The following is a 21,472-nucleotide window of genomic DNA, read 5'->3' on the forward strand; positions in this document are numbered from 1 at the left end:
CAGAAGACCTGAATAGACATTTCTCCAAGGAAGATACACAGATGGCCAATAAGCACATGAGAAAGTGCTCAACATCACTGATGATTAGAGAAATGCAAATCAAAATTACAATGAAGTACCACCTCACACCGGTCAGAATGGCCATCATTAGTAAGTCTACAAATAAATGCTGGAGAGGGTGTGGAGAAAAGGGAACTCTCCTACACTGCTGTGGGAATGTAAACTGGTACAACCCACTATGGAAAACAGTATGGAGGTAACTCAGAAAACTAAATATAGAACTACCATATGACCCAGCAATCCCACTCCTGGGCATATACCCAGACAACACTTTCACTGAAACAGATAAATGTACCCCTACGTACATGCACCTTGCAACACTATTCACAATAGCCAAGACATGGAAACATGATAGATGAATGGATCAAGATGTGGATTCAGGTATGATCCCTGATCTCACTCAGTGGATTAAAGATCAGGCATTGCCGTGAGCTGTGGTGTATGTAGGTCACAGACAAGGCTCAGATCGGCGTTGCTGGCTGTGGCATAGGTCAGCAGCTGTAGCTCTGATTCAGCCCCTAGCGTTGGGAACTTCCATATGCTATGAGTGCTGCCCTAAAAAGAAAAAGGTTTTGGTTTTTTGATATGGAAATAAGCTTTTACAGGAGGAAATCAGTTTTAAAGAACTCTTGCTGAAAGGTGGTCATACTATCTAAGGCAGTTGTTAAAAGCTGTGGTTCTTCTGCTGCCGGGATGTCCCCTTTAAATTTCCAGCATGCTTTCCTGCCTTGAATTCTGATCTGCAGCATCTTTAGCCAGGAACCAGGCAGTTCCCTCACCTTGTTTCTGTAGCCAGTCTTGGGAATTGAGCATCACTCCTGCCCCAGTAACTACAAAATAGCAATTTTTTTTTTTTTTCCATTTCAGTTGTAGTTTGGGGGACTAAATTCTCGTTGGGCTCTTCTGTCTGCCTTTGGATGTGAATTCAGTGCTTTTAAAATAGCTGTTTCTAAAAAACGTTTTTTGTTCTTGTAATTATTAGCTTGGGGGCTCATGTGACCACTTCTCTACTATAATAGAAGCCCTGTGTTCTATTTATTAATAAATAGTGCAGGAAAAAAAAAGTTGCCACAGAAAATATCTGGAAATCACCATTCCACAGGATAACATGAATTCAGATATTATGCAACAGGCTCCTCTCCTCACCTTACCCCCTTTTCATTTCATCAGCCCTACAATTATACAAGTTCAAGCTCACGTTCTATGCAGCTGAAGAGTCCGGGCCTTTCTTTCAACATCACAGAAAAATCTGGCCATCTACCTACATATAGATTAATGAACAGAGAGGCAAGAAAAGTTTTGAAAGGATATACACTAAAATGCTAACAGTAACTGTTTCTGGATGGTGAGATTACACAAGACTTTAATTTCTTTTTTAACCTGAGTTTTTTAGTTTTTCCACAGTGAACATGTAATAGTTATGCAAAGCTATTTTAATATACGTCATCTTATGCAAAGATGTTTTATTACTAGGGGCACTTATGCTCACCGGACAAAACGTTCCACGTAGGGCATTGCAAAGAATCGTTTTCTATTGTATTTTTTATTTAGGTACCAAGGTATAGGCCACTGCTTGAACTTGTGCCTGCCAAGAAAACAAAAAGGTATCACATTGCAGAAAACATTTAATACAGTAGATCCTCTATTTTGGAAAATCTACTCAATAGTTTGTAATAACCTATATGGGAAAAAAGAATGGATATATTTAGATTGATTCACTTTGCTCTACAGATGAAACTAATACAACATTTTAAGTCAACTATACTCCAATACAATTAAATTTAAAAAGGAAAACATTTAATATATATTTTAATGAGAATAGCACTCTAATAGATTCTAAAACTGACAGAGACTGACCTCAACTGGATTAATCCTAATAAATTTTAGTAGAAAATAAAACACATCAAAGTTTTTAGGCAGATGTTTTGGCAATTCCTCTCTTCTCTGTACTGGATTACACGGTTATAGCCACTCCCCTAAATTTGGCTCCAAGCAGCCCCATTACCACAAACTCCATGAAAAAAATCTATCAAATGGGTAAGCACCATTATGTGGTATAATTTCAAGAGCATAGGGAAGTTCTCCAACCATTCAAAATGCCTTCTTGATCTTGCTGACCAGTGTTTAAAATTCTACTAACGATGCTTCCTTTTGGCAGCTTAACCCAAATGCCCCTGGAAGAGATTGGACCCTCTCAGTTACTGATACCTCAGAATATGTAATTGAGTATGTTTATTATCAGATCCTTTCCCAACACCTGACAGGACTTTGGAACTGGACATGGAGGCCACGATGTCACAAAAAGTGGAAAAATACAGTGAAATTGTTTCAAAATTTGGACTAGGGCTTATTTTAATGGCAATGGAAGCAAGCTGAGACTGGTTTTGTGGCCTTCATCTTCAAGAACTTCTTTTTTTTAATAGTTCCAGGTGGAACTATTAAATGGGCAAAGATAGGCATGTCCTAAAATTAGCTTTGTGGGTTTATAGCCCTCAGAAATTACATGTACACATGTACATTTCTCTGGCAAACAGATCTATAACTCTCATCCAATTCTCAAAAGGTCATATGATCCACATAAGATTAAGAACCACTGTTATAAAGAACCTATAAATAATTGAATCACAGGAATGAGATGTCTGGGCTACCAGATAAAGCAATCTTCATTCATATCCTGGAGTTTTGGGGACCTCTGTTTATATTAGACACATCTCATATTCTTAAAAGATACTGAACAGGGCAATGAGGCATGGGACTTCCATTCTCATCTTAGAAGAGCCACCTACCAGATGATTCTTCCAAAGATATCTCTTCTCCAAGCACCAGGTCTAGCTTTTTCTTGACCAGTCTGAAGAAGTCTAAGGGCATCTTCCCTTTCTTGGACAACTTTATCTAACGCATCCATGGAATCTACTACCTGAGAAGAAAATAGACATAATTTCAACAATCACCTATGACAGAATTCCAAAGAAAGAGAACATATAATGACTATGTTACAGAAAACCTATGATAAATATTTCTGTCAAAGAACCATTCTGTCAAATATTTCCTAAAAGTCTTTTTGGTGTGGCTATGCACATACATAGGTTTCTATAATATTTTTTGTAACTTTTCTAAAGTTTAGTTTACATGAAAATCTATTTAGCTAAAATTTCCATTTATTACTTTTGTTTGGAGTATGATACGCTTACATAAATTCCTTCTGGAGACCCAATTTCAAAACTCAGTGAGCTATTAAGAAGTGATAGCAGGAGTTCCTGTGTGGTGCATCTGAAGCTCAGATTCAATCTCTGGCCCAGGAACTTCCTTATGCTGTGTGTTTAGCCATAAGAAAAAAAAAGTGGTGACAATCTGCTACTTTTTAATATTAAAATCCGTATTTTAGCCTTAATAAATCAGTGTGTCCCTAACACTCAGATGCTGATATTTTGACCTGCTTGGCAGCTGTTGCTATTATAGGGAATGGAATATCAATCTATCCTGATACTAATCCCCAAAGGTCCGTCAAGATACATGAAGAACATTAGAACTTCTATTTCTTTTTATCTCCTTTTTTGAACATTTCTGTTCTGTTTTACAATGTACATAATAATATACTGGCTGAACAATGTATTTATTCATAAATAAATATTCATACATTGGGGATTTGATGACAAATGAGCTAAATATTTTCGTAGTTCTAAATACTAACAGGTTTTTTTTGTGATTCTGCCTATCATCCTAAGCAACATAACAGACAGGAAGTCCTGCATATACATACTTTTCCTTATAAGAACCCTTAAGGTGGGGGTGGGGAATATAGATTTGACTATAAAGATATCCTCCAGGTAGCTGTGGAACCTGAAAGGTGAAAGCCACACACTTCTAACTATTTCATAACCTGAATATGCAGCTCACACTCAGCATTTCTACCCACTACTTGAACTCAAGGCCACACTGAGTAAGTAGCTAAATCCAACTTATTTCCTCTCAACTCTATGAATTTCTACAAAATCCATGAGAAATAAAAGATGGGTAAGAATGACAAATTCTTTTTTGAAGACAAACTTAGAAGAGTGAAGGGACCACATTGTTCAGGGCCCAATCCAAAGCTCTCTGACCCTTAGGAATCAGTAAACCTGGCTGTTGACTGACTACATTAGTTTGCTCTGGGCTGAGGCTTTTAAACTAAAATCTAATGTTATCTTACAAAGATAGAGCCAAAAGTGTCTTTATAGAGTTCCAAAGCTTCTGTTTATATCTTAAATTCAGAATAATTCTTTTAACATTTTTTCTTGATAAATTTTTGTTAGTAGTATGTCACAACACACTGAGAAACCTACACATATTTGAAGTTAAAAAAATTATGGTCAGTTTATCTGGAGAAGACTCTTATTTTGGATTCTAATTCAGAAAGTATAGTACATATGATCTCTTGGGCTAAAGTTCACCTCTAAAATATATTTTTTAAAGCAGGGAGAGAGAATAATCTATTATTGAAGTTTAAAAGTCTTAGAATAGCACCATTCAAGCAAAAGCTTTTTCATCAAATAAACAATGTGCTATTTATAAACAGCTAATCCACTTGGAGTCTCTAAATTCTAAATATACCACGCTCCATTCAAAGGAACGAGAGTTCCTCTGTAAAATGTCTGATTTCAGGGTTGGGGAGGGAAAGTACAGGATAAAACCAGAACAAGATAAAACCAGCAAAGAATGATTAGGATACAGGGGCCAGCTTGAAGGAACCCATACTGGGCAAATCTGGGATGATATTAAAGGATTATAATTTACTGAATAAAACTGGAATGCATAAATCAAGAGGGAAGAGAAGGGAAGGGGAGGGGAGGTCAACTGACTAAATGCTCCAATCAAAAGAGAAAGAGTAGCAGATTGGATAAAGAAAAACAAAACAAAAACCTATAGTATGCTGCCCACAAGAGATTCACTTCAGGGTGAAAGACACACACAGACTGAAAATGAACAGATGGAAAAGATATCTCACGCAAATGGAAACAAGAAAGTGGGGGTAGCAATACTTCTATCGGACAAAATAGACTTTAAAACAAAAGCCATAAAGAAAAAGAAGGACATTATATAATGTTAAAGGGATCAATACAAGAAAAGGATATTATACTCATTAACATACATGCATTCAATATAGGAGCACCAAAATATTTCACACATCTTTTTTGACCACAATGGTATGAAACTAGAAATTAATCACAGAGAGAACAACAGGAAAAGAACAAACACATGGAAACTAAACAATATACTACCAAAAAAAAACCCCAATGGGTCAACAATAAAATCCAAGAAACCAGAAAATACCTTGAGACAAATGACAATGAAAACCAACCTTAGAAACCTACGCGATATAACAAAAGCATTTCTAAGAGGGAAGTTCATAAGCAATACAGGCCTTCCTCATGAAACAAACAAAAATCTTAAATAAACCTAAACTATCACCTAAAAGAAAAAAAGTTAGAAAAATAAACAGAGTAAGAAATGAAATTGAAGTAACAACAAAAACCACAGCAATTTTTTAAAAAAATCATGAGAATACAATGAATAGCTATATGCCAAAAAACTGGAAAACAAAGAAGAAATGGACAAGTTTCTAGAAACATATAGCCTACCAAAATTGAGTCAAGAAGAAATGTATTATTTGAACAGACTTATCCTTAGAAGTGAGACATTATGTAATTTAAAAACTCCCTGTAAATAAGAGTCTGGGCCTGGACTGTTCCACTGTAGAATCCCACCAAACATACAAAGAATTTACGTACTTACACCAATCCTTCTCATACTATCCAAACTCATTCTATAAAGCTGCCATCATCTGGATACCAAAATCAGACAATGACATTACAAAAAAAAGAAAATGACAGGTCAATATTTTTGATGAATATAAATGCAAAAATCCTCAATAAAATACTATCAAACTGAATTCAACTATATAAAAAGGATCATACACTATGGCCAAGTTGGATTTATTCCAGGATCATAAGGATGGTTCAACACACACAAATCAATCAATGTGATACATCACCATTTACAAAAGCAAAGACAGAAACCACACAAGCATATCAATAGATGCAGAAAAAGCATTTGACAAAATTAGCATCTATTCATGTTAAAAACTCTCACCAAAGTGGGTAAAGAGGGAACCTATCTCAACATAATTAAAGCCATTTACAACAAACCCACAGCCAAGTAATACTCAATGGTAAAAAGCTGAAAGAATTCAGGACAAGGAGGCCCACTCTCACCATTTCTATTCAACATAGTATTGGAAGTTAAGGTGTCAGCAATCAGGCAAGAAAAAGAAATGAAAGATATCCAAAGAGGAAGGAAAAAACTATCAGTATTTGCAGATGACATGATATTCTATATACAGAACCCTCAAGTCTCCACACAAAAAACTATTAGAATACATGAATTCAGCAAGGTAGCAGGATATAAGATTAATATACCGAAGCTGTTGCATTTCTTTACATTAACAAAGAAATATCAGAAAGTAAGAAAAAAAAAATCCTGTTTAAAATTTTGTGAAAAAATCCTCAAACCTTGGAGTTCCCATCATGGTGCAGCAGAAACAAATCCAACCAGGAACCACGAGGTTGCAGGTTCAGTCCATGGCCTTGCTCAGTGGATTAAGGATCCAGCACTACCGTGAGCCATGGTATAGGTTGTAGACACAGGTTAGATCTGGTGTTGCTGTGGCTCTGGAGTGGGCTGGCAGCAACAGCTCCGATTAGACCCCTAGCCTGGGAACCTCCATATGTAACGGGTATGGCCCTAAAAAGACAAAAGACAAAAAAACAAAAACAAACAAACAAAAAACTTCGAACCTAGGAATAAAACTTAACCAAGCTGAAAGACTTATATGTGAAAACTATAAAACACTGATAAAGGAAATTGAAGATGATTCAAAGGAATGGCGATATCTTATGCTTTTGGATTGGAAAACTTAATACTGTTAAGATGGCCATACTACTCAAAGCAATCTAAAGATTTAATGCAACCTACAGATTTAATGCAATCCCTATCAAAATACATTTTTCACAGAACTAGAATAAATAATCCTAAAATTTATATGAAAACACAAGACCCAGAATCACCAAAGCAATTGGAAAAAAAGAACAAGCTGGAGGCCTAACCCTTCCAGACTTTAGACTATACTACAGAGCTACAATAATCAAAACAGCCTGGTATAGGCACAAAAACAGACAGATCAATGGCACGGAATACTAAGCCCAGAAATAAACCCACACACCTATGGCCAATTAATCTACAGCAAAGGAAGCAAGAATATACAGTGGTGAAAAGATGGTCTCTTCAGCAAGTGGCATGGGAAAGCTGGACAGTTACATGTAAATCAATTAAATTAGAAAACTCTCTTAAATCACATACAAAAATAAACTCAAAATGGTTTAAAGACCTAAATATAATACATGACATCATAAAACTTTTAGAAGAGAACACAGGCAAAATATTCTCAGACATAAGTCATAGCAATATTTTCTTAGATAGGTCTCTCAAGACAAAGGAAATAAAAGCAAAATTAAACAAATGGGACCTAATCAAATATAAAAGCTTTTGAATAGCAAAGGAAACCATCAACAAAATGAAAGGACATAAAATGGGAGAAAATATTTGCAAATGATGCAACCAACAACGGCTTAATTTTCAAAATATATAAACAGCTCTACAACTCAATAACAACAAAAAAACCCAACTGGAAAATGAGCAGAAGACCTAAATAGATATTTCTACAAAGAAGACATACAGATGGCCAACAGCCACATGAAAAGATGTTCAACATCACTAATTATTGGAGAAATGCAAATCAAAACCACAATGAGGTACCACCTCAAACTGGTCAGAATGGCCATCATAAAGGCTACAAATAATAAATGCTGGAGAGGGTGTGAGGAAAAGGGAACCCTTGTACACTTCTGGTGGGAATGTAAATTGGTATAGCCACTATGGAAAACAGTATGGAGGTTCCTCAGAAAACTAAATATACAACTACCAAATGATCCATAAATCCCACTCCTGAGCATATATCCAGAAAAAACTGTAACTCAAAACGATATATGCACCCCTATGTTCATAGCAGAACTATTCACAATAGCCAAGACATGGAAACAACCTAAATGTCCATCAATAGATGAATGGATAAAGATGTGGTACATATATACAATGGAATACAACTCAGCCATAAAAAAGAACAAAATAATACCATTCTCAGCAACATAGATGTAATGAGAGACTCATACTAAGCAAAGTCAGTCAGAAAGAGAAAGACAGATACCATATGATATCGCTTACATGATAAGTAGAATCTAAAATATGACACAAATGAACCTATCTACAAAACAGAAAAAGACTCATGGACAAGAAGAAACTTTTGGTTGCCAAGTGGGAGAAGGTTAGTGAAGGGATGGGTAGGAGTTTGGAGTGAGGCGATGTAAGCTATTATACATGGCAGAGAGAAGATAAACTGTATAGCACAGAGAACCATATTCAGTGGCCGGTGATAAATCATAATGCAGAAGAATTTAAAAAAAAAGTGTCTCTATATATGTCTGATCACTTTGCTGTACAGCAAAAATTAACACAACATTGTAATTCAACTATTCTTCAATTTAAAAAATTTTTTTAAATAAATTTTAAAGCCACTTGAAAGTGAAAAAAGAAAAAGGGGTTTCCATCATGGCTCAGCAGAAACGAACCTGACTAGTATCCATGAGGATGCAGGTTTAATCCCTGGCATCGATCAGTGGGTTAAGGATCCAGTGTTGCTGTGAGCTTCAGTGTAGGTCACAGATGTTGCTTGGATCTGGTGTTGCTATGGCTATGGCTGTGGCATAGGCCAGTGGCTAGAGCTCCAAGTCAACCCCTAGTCTGGGAACCTCCATATGCTGTGGGTGAGGCCCTAAAAAGACAAAAAAAGAAAAGAAGAAGAAACCCCACAATGAGGGGGTTGGAGGATGAAAGGGAAAAAGGGGGACCTATGTGAGGTAATGAATGCTAATTAGTTTGATTGTGGTGATCATTTCACAATGTATATTTACATGAAAGCACACTGTACACCTTAAATATACGCAATCTTTGTCAATAAACTATACAGTTAAAAACTGGTTACGATGATAAATTTTCAGTTACGTGTTTTTTTTAACCTCAAAAAAAAAAAAAAAAGCATTAACATTTTTTTTTTTTTTTGACCTATTTGATGCAAAAGTAGCTAAACCAGAATTAGAAATGTAAAATGGTGTAGGTACTTCAGAAAATGGTTTGGTTGCTTCCTAAAATGTTAAACACAGATTTACCACACAACAATTTTACTCCTAGGTATCTACCCAAGATAAATAAAAACATATGCCCAGGCATATGCTGGGAGTTGTAGGTAGGAATGGGAGTGACGAGATGGGTATGAGGTGTCTTTTTGGAGTGATGGAAATGCTGTAAATTAGATAGTAGTGATAGTTGCACAACTCTTTAACCTTGTAAAAATCAAGCAGAAATAGAAAGAAAGGGATCTACCTGCAAAGAATTACAGGAACCATACACTTACACCTTTCAGCTTTTTTTCCCACTCAGCCTCCCACAAATCTCACCTTTTCTAACCGCTCTGGACTTGGCATTGGCAACCTCTGTCGCTTAGCCTCCTGTTCTAGAGTTAGGAGCATGTTTCTTTCTTTCAGTAGAACATACCTATATATAAAAAAAAAAAAAAAAAAAAAAAAAACACAAAGCTTGTAATGCTATTCTGTGGTTGTATTAATAAAGTTGTGATTTTTGATCAAAATTAATGGTCTGTACTCAAGTCCTTTAGAAATCTCAACCATACAGAATGCATGACAAAGAATAATTCTTTAAACAGAGCTGTATCTAATTCTATTCATTTGTTCAATAAATTTCCCAGGTGCCACATACTGTATTAAGTACCAAAAGAGTTACAAAAAACATAAAACACAGTCCCTACATATCAAGATAAAAATAACACTTATTCAGTTCCTGTTACATGCAAGGAAACGTGCCACGACATTATATACATTTATTTCATTGAATTCTCACAACAATTCTCTTTGCCACTTTCTAAATGAAGTAACTAAGGCTGAGAAAAATAAGGTATTTGAAGGCACATGGATAATTCAAGATTCAATTCCTAACTTTCCTGTGGGTAAAACCCATTCTATTTTTTTTTTTCAAATATACATCAGCTGGTGAAATAAAAATTTCCATACAATGGGATATTTTTCAGCAAAAAATAGAACTATTGATAGATGTTGCAACATGGATGAACCTTGAGAACATGCTAAGTGAAAGTAAACAAACATAAAAAGTCACATGTTGTATGATTCCATACATATGAAATATCCAGAACAGGAAAATTCAGAGACAGAAAGCAGATTAATGGCTGCTAGGGGCTGAAGGGAGGAGGAAATGGAGAGTGACAGCTAATGGATACAGAGTTTCTTTCTGGCTAATGAAAATGTTCTGGAATTAGTGACGATAGTTGTACAAATTTTTGAATGTACTAAAACCTATTGAATTATCCACTTTAAAAGGGTGAATTATGGTATATGTATCTCAAAAACAAAGTGAGTGAGAAAATTGAAACAAACGTATAGACATAAAGTGGATCTAGGACTAAAACTAGTGTTATACCATAAAGGTTCACATACTTGCTATTGATTGGCTATGGCCTTTATCATGTTGAGGTAGGTTCCCACTGTGTCCACTTTCTGAAGGGTTTTTATCAGAAATGGGTGTTGGATTTTGTCAAAGGCTTTTTCCCTGTCTATTGAGAGGATCATATGGTTTTGATTCTTCAGTTTGTTAATGTGGTGTATCACACTGATGGATTTCCGGATACTGAAGAACCCTTGCATCCCTGGGATAAATCCCACTTGATCATGATGTACAATCCTTTTAATGTATTATTGGATGTGGTTTGCTAGTATTTTGTTGAGGATTTTTGCATCGATGTTCATCAGTGATATTGGCCTGTAGTTTTCTTTTTTGGTGGAGTCTTTGTCTGGTTTTGGTACCAGGGTGATGGTGGCCTCATAGAATGAGTTTGGGAGTATCCCTTCTTCTGCAATTTTTTGAAATAGTTTCAGAAGGAGAGGTGTTAGCTCTTCTCTAAATGTTTGATAGAATTCGCCTGTGAAGCCATCTGGTCCTGGACTTTTGTTTGTCGGAAGTTTTTTAATCACAGTTTCAATTTCAGTTCTTGTGATGGGTCCATTCATCTTTTCTATTTCATCTTGGTTTAGTCTTGGAAGATTGTACTTTTCTAAGAATTTGTCCATTTCTTCTAGGTTTTCCATTTTATTGGTGTATAGTTGCATATAGTAGTCTCTTATGATCCTTTGTATTTCTGTGATGTCCATTGTTACTTCTCCTTTTTCATTTCTAATTTTATTGATTTGAGTCCTCTCTCTTTTTTGCTTGATAAGTCTGGCTAGGGGTTTATCAATTTTGTTGATCTTTTCAAAGCACCAGCTTTTCGTTTCATTGATCTTTTCTGTGGTTTTCTTTGTTTCTATTTCATTGATTTTTGCTCTGATCTTTATGATTTCTTTCCTTCTACTAACTTTAGGTCTTGTCTGTTCTTCTCTCTCGAGCTGCTTTAGATGTAAAAGTTAGCTTGTTTATTTGGGCTTTTTCTTGTTTCCTGAGGTGGGCTTGTATTGCTATGAACTTTCCTCTAAAACCCATTTTATTTTTAGTCCACTGTGCTCCCTCCAAAACTGTAATGTGGTGAATGTACTAAGTGATATAGACAAGAACCAGGAGAATTAAGTGTGAGAGATGAGACATTTCTTCTAGCTAAGATGATCAAGAAAAGTTTCGTAGAGATGCAATTTATTAGGATAGAAAAGAAACCAAAGCAAACACAATCAAATCACTGAAATAAAAACACCAAGTGGCAAACCTCAAGTGGGAAGGTTATGTGAATATGTCTGATTAAGAATTAGAGCTGGAAAAAAGGAAAGGAAATAAATATGAAAATGGCACTGAAAAGGAAACAAAGCTCCTGGAGTACTTTTGGAGATGGAAGAAGATAACTTGGGGAGAAAGGAGTGGCAGAAGATAAATTATTTGGTTTTAGCCAGGGTGAATTTTGAAACTGCCTTAGCTATTCCTTTAGGATTATTACCCATAATCCACAGTAATAGGGCTTTTAACACAACTAATTTTTCTATAGAGAATCTGCGCTGTTTTAATTTTCTTAATTTTTTTTTTTTTTTTTTTTTTTTTTTTTGCTTTTTAGGGCCTCACCTGCAGCATATGGAGGTTCTCAGGCTAGGTATACAATCGAAGCTGTAACTGCGGGCCTACACCACAGCCACAGCCAACACTGGATCTGAGCCGCGTCTGCGATCTATACCACAGCTCACGGCAACACCGGATCCTGAACCCATTGAGCGAGGCCAGGGATTGAACCCACAACCTCATGGTTCCTAGTCAGATTCGTTTCCGCTGAGCCACAAAGGGAACTCCAAATCTGTGCTGTTTTACACATAACACTTCTGACAACAAATGAGAGATTCTTCCCTCCTGACACCAAATAACGTGTTTTGTTTTGTTTTGTTTCCAATACAATTTTTCTAACTCTCTGACCCTAACCACCTGGAGTTAGTGCCAGATTCCACAGATTTAAGAGTTTAGTCCTATAAGACTGCTCCCCACTTTAGAGGCCATCAGCATCTCCCAGGCCTCCCATATATCTGACTGACCAACTATAAATCAGGGGTGCCAACAACCCTCTCCTTGGGTTAGATAACTGAATAGAATCGCTCACAGAATTCAGGAAGCACTTTACTCCTTATCACTGGTTTATCATAAAGAATACAACTCAGGAACAGCTAGATGAAAGAGATGCAAAGGACTAGGTATGAGGAGTGGGTGCAGAGCTTCCATGCCTTCTAAAGGCACACCACCCTTCCAGAAACTCCATGCATTCACCAACTTGGAAGATCTCCAAATTTGGTTGTTTAAGGTTTATCATGGAGGTCTCATTATGCAGGCATGACTGATTTAAATCACTGGCCACAGGTGACTGAATTCAACCTCCAGTCCTTCTCCCTCCCCAGAGGGGTAGGTAGTGGTGAGGCTGAACACTCCACTGTCTAATCACTTCTGGTCTTCTAGGCGACCAGCCTTTATTCTGAAACTGTGCACCAACACCCCCCTTCCAAGAGTTGCCTAATTAGAACAAAAGACACTCCTATCACTCAGGCAATTCCAAGGGATTTAGGAGCTGTGTATTAAGCAATCAGAGACAAAGACAAAATATGTTTTTCTTACTGTATCACATGAATAAGTCTGTAATGTTAGTGGTTTTATAACCATTTTACAATTCTTTAATCTGTTATGAAAGATAAACAACCCTTTAAATCAGGGTCTAAAACTCTAAATGCCTACTACAGTGCCTAGACAATTAACAATTATAAGTGAAGTGGGCTTGGTGAAAGAACAAGATGGGTAAAAAGTGGTGCACACTGCTCCATTTAGACTAGCCAACTGTTACCATGTAGGAATGCAGGTCTTATCTTATCACAGGTCTGATTATTCAAGAGGAGCCAGAAATGCTTATTTATGTGTGAAATTACCAAATTTTAAAAAAACAGTACAGTTCAAACAAACACATCTTTAAGCTAAATACAGTCAATTAATGCAGGGGGTGGGGGTCAAAATGTACAAATTCCCCAGTTACAAAAGGAGAAAGTCAGGGGGATATAATGTACACCATGGTGATTAAAGTTAGTAAGACTGTAATGCATACTTGAAAGTTCCTCAGAGAATGGATCTTGAAAATTCTCATCACAAGGCAAAAATTTTTTTGTAATTATGTATGGTGATGAATACTAACTGGATTTACTGTGATCATTTTGCAATATATATGCAAATTGAGTCATTATTTTGTCACTATGTTGTATACTTGAAACTAATATGTCAATTATACCTCAATTTATATATATAGTCAATTAAAGTAACACCCTGTCTTAAATCCTCTCAACCCTCTCTAATTCATCAGGAGAAGCTGTCAAAAAACCCAGTTACATCTTTTAATTAAGGGTACTTTCCAACACACTTCCCCAAAGCAATAAGCTAAAGCTTCCAGATCATGAAAAGAGTAATAAAAAGGAAGAAGGCCTAAATGTGACTAACTCATCCTCATTCTGTTTTTATTAGTTTCCTGAAATTGTTAGCTATAAAGGCGGTAGTATGACTGGTAGCAGTTACAGTAAAATTTCTAAACTCCCAACTTTTTGAGAATTCTGATAAACCTATCTTAATATACTTTAACCTGTCACATATATAAAAATTTTAATGATCTTATATATCATCCACAGTACTATAAATCATTTAATTTCTCACACTAGATATATATAAGTTTTATACCTTATTATTATATTATAACTGCTTCAAACACTTAGATGTTAATATGCTCAGTATACTTACCAAAGTTTATGCAAATCTTCATTACTTTTGTTCCTTAATTGCTGACAGGTCCATGATGCTCCTTTTAAATTAAAATGATAAATTCATAACATGAAATTACTTTCTAGCTACTTGCCCTCTAGCAAATTAACCTCTCTAAATCTGCTTCCTTATCTATAAAAAATATATAATAGCTTTATTGTAATATATAATTAGGATTAAATTGTGATTAAATTAGTTAACATATGAAAATACTAGTAAAGTGACTGGCAACAACATTCAAAGAATATTAGTATAGAACGTATTTTCACAATCTAATGTCAAAATATTTAATATCATTATAAGTTAATTTTCGATTTTCTCTAAATAAAAAAAAAAAATGAAACCTAAAACAAGCCCAAACCTCACTTTAGTTAATAATTTCAACCTACTACTCTTCTAAAACTTTTGCCAATCTGCCAAGGAAGAGTTAACTCTCTATTATATTGTCCTCCTAATTTTCTCTAATAGACATTTCCAAAGGGAATAAAAAACGAAACACCTACATAATTCCCAAACTGGATAAGTAAAACCAAAATGATAGAGGGGTCAATACATTTAATATTGATTAAGTCAAATATCTCACCAGATTTCACTTTTTCTTCCCCCCAGTTCTTTGGGTCATCAAAAAATTCTTCCAGACCTCTCCTTGAGAATGTGGTATGAAATATCCTAAACTGGTGAAAAGATGTGACATTTGGTGTATTCTTAGGCAATAGACTAGGAGAAAACCTGCAACTGAACATATATAAACAAGTGATTAAAATTTTACAACATTTGGATTTTATAGGCAATAAACAGAATCACTTCATCTACAATGTCAAAAAACCAACTTGGGTTTCTGCATAAGAGACAACAAACCCAAAAAATTCTTTAGAAAAAACAATTTTTTTGGCTGCATCCACAGCACGCAGAAGTTCCCATGCCAGAGATCAAACTCTTGCCACAGAGGTAACCAGAACCACAGTGACAATGCTGGATTCTTAACCCACTAAGCCACCAAAGAACTCTTTGAAATTATTTTTTTGGCAGAGCCTCCTTGCCTGCCTGCTTGCATCTCTCACAAGTGTCCTATCTTGATAAATCTATTTCTTGCCTATCACTTTGTCTCTCACTGAATTCCTTCTATGAAGAGGAATGAAGAACCTGAACCTCGGTGAGTCCAGATACCGGAAGTAAGCCCCCCAACAAATGGAAGATGTTACTGAAGCATTCTTTATTCTGGAAAGAAGACCACCAGACCACTGAACACAAGCTTTGAAAACAATGCAAACTGGCCTCTACCCTGATTCTTATCTGCAGCCTTAGTTTTCACTCTCAAAATTATAAAACCACTTCCTAATCTCTCCTAAGGGGGACACAGTCTTTAAAGCATTACAAATAAAGCTGGCAAAGCAATAAAGCTATTTTTTCTCCTTAGCCAAAAATAAAAAAGGAAATTTTTTTTAAACATTCCATTATATATCTGCTATCCTGTAATTTGAGAGCTTAATATATTCAAATAATTTCAAGGTAATATATTGACACAATTTCTATTTTAAGGTAACATTTTTAGGTCTTTCATATGCCACCAGTGGGTATATAAGCAGATTAAAAACACCCTGAAGGTTAATTTTGTAACAAGTATCAGAGGTCCCAATGCTTCCTCCTTTAACCCAGTAATTCCACATCTAGAAATTTCGAGTAAATATATTATAGTGGGAATTAATAAATTAAAATGTCTATTGAGGTGACTATTTTGCAATGTATAAAAACACTGAATCACTATACTGTATACCTGAAACTAATATAATATTGTAAATCAATTATACTTTCTAAAAAAGTCTATTAAAGGATTATATATGATATCAAAAAGCTGATAATAATGTAATATGCAGCTAGGGAATAGCTTAAAAAATTAACTGTATCAAGCATCCGTATGATCTATTACACAGTAATCTGAAAGTCATGTTTATAAAGAATATTTAGTGACCTGGGCAAATAATTTAAAACACAATAATGATGTGTATTGCAAAGTTTTGTATTCCTACCAAAAAAAATTTAACCAGAATCTAATCATGAGAAAACAATCAGACAAATCCAAAAGAAGGGATATTCTAAAAAGGCTAACCTTATAATTAAAAATGTCAATATCATCAAAGAGAAAAAAAAAGAACCATTTTGGATTAAAGACAACTAAAAAGACATGACAAGAGTTCCCATTGTGGCTCAGCGGAAACAACTCTGACTAGGAACCATGAGATTCCAGGTTCAATCCCTGGCCTCGCTCAGTGGGTTAAGGATCCAGCATTGCCGTGAGCTGTTGTGTAGGTCACAGATGCGGCTCGGATATGGTGATGCTGGGGCTGTGGTGTAGGCCGGCAGCAACAGATCCAATTCGACCCCTAGCTTGAGAACCTCCATATACCGCAGGTGCGGCCCTAAAAAGACAAAAGACAAAAGACAAAAAAAAAAAAAAAGAAAGAAAAAGACATGATAATTAGTGCAATAAATCATCACTTATTGGATCCTGAATATTAAAATTAAGAAAGAAAAAAAAAATCTCCCGTGTGATCATTGTAGTACTGTGGTTTTTAAAGACACTGTTCTTGGGAGTATCCTGTGGTCTAGTGGTTAGGACTCTTCCCTTTTCACCTGCTGTGGCCTGGCTTCAATCCCTGATCAGGGAGAAAACAGTTTTTTTGTTGTTAGGAGATATTAGTGTCATGATGTTTGCAATTCCGGCATGCCCCAAACAATTCAGAAAAAAAAAGCCATGGATATAAAAAGTATTAAAAAGAAGTGACAGAATGTTGCGGGTTGCTTAATATAGGTGAGGAGTATATGGTTATCCATTCTACTCTTACAACTTTTCTGTTGGGTTAAAATTTTTTTAAATAAAAAGTTGGGAGAACACTGGTAGAACACAAAAATGCAGATATGTAAATATAATACTGATTTTATTTTTAAATTACATGTATGTGTACATGTGCAAAGTTATAAAGAATAGAACGAAATCTGTTTATCTCTGAATGGTAGAATTATAGCTGACTTTTTCTTTCTTCTTCAAAATATTTTACCCTATTTTCCAAAGTGTCTGCAAATGAATAGATATTCACTTAACAGTAATGATAAAAATCTAAAATTACTTTTTAAGGAAAAAGGATGAGATAGAAGAGATAACTGATTCAAGTTGCCATCTTGATCAAATTACAACCCCTGAACTTCTGCAAAATTAAAAAAAAAAAAAAAAAAGGCACTGCATATCTCCGAGGTTGAAGTAAGCAGTAACACTGTAGGTAATACATGCTCAATAACTGTGGTAGATTTAAAAGCACATACATTATGCGCAGTACCAGGACATCAACTTATGGGTGAAGTGGCCCAATGATATTTATTACAGTGACCTCATGAATCTCAGTGGCATTCTGGTTAACTCGACACTTATGGGAGAAACATTTTATATACTTATTGGCTGTGGCTTTAACGTGACTAACAGTAACCCTACCATATGCATCAACGGCCTCATCACAGGATACAATAAGAAACACAGTGCAGGACTGAGGCCCTTAAGAGCTGATTATCTCATTGCTTGAACTGTGACTGTGCTGGAGAAACTGATCGATACACTTCAGGAGGAGGGGCGCAAGAGCGTTCTTCCTCTGTATTATAAATATTGGGTACACAGTGCTCAGCAATTCCACCTGGGAAGCGCGGAGGGACCAAAGCTGTGGATAATTGGCCTCGATGATTCTGGGTTCCTTCTGGTTCACCAGGAGAACGGCGAAGCGGTCACTATGCATCCTGATGGCAACTCCTTCAACATGCTGAGAAACCTCACTGTGCCCAAGCGGCCTTAGTACCCAAGGAAGAGGCTGGGCCCCATACCGCTCTGATGAGTCAGGCCCAATGGGAGTGCACTGCAGATGCCTTCCAGCTGGATTTCTGCCCCTGTCCTTGCCTATGGATCTGCGAAACTAACTCTGAGCTGTAGGCAAAGTTTTTCTCCCTCCAGTTAACCTATGACTTCTTTAATTTTATTCTCCCGTCATCTTATTTGGTGTTTGAAGATGTTTGGGTGAAGATTTAGTTCAGGTGAAAGCCCTGCCACAGGTGTGAAACTGTTCTTCCCTCCTGGAATTGGGTGTATGCTAATTCACCAAAAAAAAAAAAAGTTTTTACATGAAAACAGCAATGGAATAAATGTTTTCCCTGTAGTGGAGAGCTTTACCCCTAGACCATTAAAAACAAATTTGGGCCCAGGCTGTTGGTGAGTTACAGTCATGGTAACAGTTTACAAGGGAGGCGTTTTCCTACAGAACATATGTTGGCACTTGTTCATCATTTTGGTTTTTTGTTAATGAAGAAAAGAGAGGGTAGATGTCTAAGAGTGACCCTCAGCCTGGTGGGTTTGCGGCCCAGTCATGATATCTAAATGGCTATAGAAGCACATCTAGCTGGTATGATTGCAATGACCTTTAACTTTACTTTGCAATTACTTTGACATCAATTAATGAGCTCTCCTTTCATGAGTTTACATTTATTGCATATTCTGAAGTGATGGGATCAAGTTCAAGATCCTTAAAGCATTGATTAGGCAATTGCTGGGCTGTAAGGGAAGATGATTTGGCTCTAACAGCTGGAGATGAAGTCTTACTCTCATACCACACTCAAAGGAGGATTTGGAGCTTTTAAGCCTGTTTCAGGCTTGCTTTGAAATGTGGAGCATTCATGCAGGACTGTGCAGTACACAGAATATAGAAATACATAGCCTTTCTGGAGTTCCTGTCGTGGTTCAGTGGTTAACGAATCCGACTAGGAACCATGAGGTTGTGAGTTCGATCCCTGGCCTTGCTCAGTGGGTTAAGGATCCGGCGTTGCCATGAGCTGTGGTGTAGGTCGCAGATGCATCTTGGATCCGCGTTGCTGTGCTTTGGCGTAGGCCGGTGGCTACAGCTCCGATTCAACCCCTAGCCTGGGAACCTCCATATGCCGCAAGAGCGGCCCAAGAAATGGCAAAAAGACAAAACAAAAAAACCCAAAAGAACCAACAAAAAAAGAAATACATGGCCTTTCATTTGAAAGTCATATTTTTTGCCGCCTTTTTCTTATATTGCCAAAAAGAAAATGTTATTGATACTGAATAGTGGTACCCTCACTTAAGAGGGCGTGTGTGTGTGTGTGTGTGTGTGTGTGTGTGTGTGTGTAGCTTTAAAAGATGTTCCAAACCTGATGCCCTAAGAGTCTCCATGGAAGAACAAAAGAAATGGAGCCTTTTGATATACATTTGCTATTTCCAGATGTATTCCATGCTTTTTCCATGTAACTCCTCTCTCTCTTGAACTTGAGAATTATACGCATTACTTTTCAGCCTGAAAAGGCCATTTTGGGGTCTGTTTTTCTCTCTTCCTGCCAATCCCAACTGAAATTAGTGGAAAGAAAATTTGATGAGGCTCTCAGCTTTGAACAAAATCCCCTTATGGTACCCTAGCACCATCTTTACCCAGTCAGGCTAACTCCAGAAACTTGTGGTTTGCAGTATAAAATCTGTCTACCTTTAGCCAGGCACAGGTAGCCCTCCATAGGAAGGAAAGTAATAACACGTTTAGTTAAGTACACCAACCCAATATGTGTGTTTCGGAAATGTAACTTTAACTTCAGAAGTAGTTTTTACAAATAAAGCTTCAATTAGAATTATTTTTCTTAAAAAGTCGACTGCTCTCTCCTAAATGCCCAAGTCTAAAGAAAAGTCCACAGCACCCCAGAATTACAAAATCACCCCTGAGAGGACATCTACAAAATATCACCAAGAACAAAGATCTCAGACTAATGTTGCAAGTTTCATTTCTCAAACTTTGTAATATAAGGCCAGTCATCTCTCAGAGCTGCCATCTTGACTTTTTGGATTTCTTTGGGGGATTATTTAATGAAAAACATGCTATGATTTGCCTTAAGCTGAAGTCCTATTCTAGACAGTCTGCTTTGAGGGGGGGAAAAAAAAAGGTTATCATTTAATTTCCTTTTGGTAAATTAAAACTAATGAAGCGTGGCCACATAGAAGCAGATGGAGACATTCTGGGCATATACGCTTTGCCTCTGTGCTTCTAAGACTTGTCTTGCTTGGGTTGACACCCATTTGTCTTGAGGGAGACGAAACAGACTTGGCACAGATATGAAAATACTTGGAGCAGTGTTTTGACATAAATCTGATTTTGCCTCAGATGAACCAAAGACTTTTGAAATTCTGCTTCCTATAGAAGAACAGCTGGATAAAGGCATTTGACTGGTAGCTCTTAGCATTAAGGAAACTTATCTACTTGCTACACTGCACTCATCCATTTGGGGCAGTGGTGCACCCAGTAATCTGTGATCTCAAGGAGCTTCAACGTCTTAACGGGAACTTGCATTTTCTTCTTAATCTTTAAAGACACGGCATTGGCACTTAACCTCAGGACTAGCCTGTGCTTTCAGGATATTTGAATTGCGCCTGCGTTTAGAGGCTGTGCATTGAGCATCTACTAAGTTATGTAAAAGGCAAGACACCCTTCCCTCTGGGCTGGTGGCAAATTTCAGAGTAATTCTTGAGGACGAATGCCCTAAAATAGGACACAGCAGTAGCAGGGCTTCCTTAAGTGCCATGCTGGGTCAGTGCTCCTTGGCGCTTGTCTTCCTAGCAGCATGTACAGTGCAGGGAGCAAAGTCAGAAGTAATTGTGTCCGGTGGGGTTCGCTGCTGCAGCACATTGACGCCTAACATGGGATCAAGTAGCCCAAGGAGGGGTGGGTGCAAGGCCCAGATAGGGGCTGCTTGCAGCCTCCCCTGCCCCATACATGCCGGAGGACTACCACATGGTCAGCCCTCACCCTTGAGTCTGAGAACCAGGAGAGAAGCCAGCCTCATCTGGCAGTTTCAGAGTGCATAAAAGAGTCATTTTAGGCTTACATTCTAT

The 21,472-nt window shown here is 36.8% G+C and overlaps 1 protein-coding gene across 1 annotated transcript in view; it reads right to left on the reverse strand.

Annotated features, from left to right (window-relative positions):
• Positions 1-21,472, reverse strand: part of MRPL47 (mitochondrial ribosomal protein L47) — a 29,543-nt gene that overhangs the window by 6,944 nt on the left and 1,127 nt on the right. Inside the window, exons 2-6 of the mRNA XM_003132547.4 lie at positions 15,131-15,282; positions 14,527-14,587; positions 9,666-9,762; positions 2,847-2,977; positions 1,550-1,645 (exon numbers count right to left, since the gene is read on the reverse strand). Coding sequence (XP_003132595.1) covers positions 1,550-1,645; positions 2,847-2,977; positions 9,666-9,762; positions 14,527-14,587; positions 15,131-15,282 — 537 coding nt within the window. The remainder of the gene's footprint in view (positions 1-1,549; positions 1,646-2,846; positions 2,978-9,665; positions 9,763-14,526; positions 14,588-15,130; positions 15,283-21,472) is intronic.

Source organism: Sus scrofa, chromosome 13, assembly GCF_000003025.6.
Source record: "Sus scrofa isolate TJ Tabasco breed Duroc chromosome 13, Sscrofa11.1, whole genome shotgun sequence".
Taxonomy (NCBI): domain Eukaryota; kingdom Metazoa; phylum Chordata; class Mammalia; order Artiodactyla; family Suidae; genus Sus; species Sus scrofa.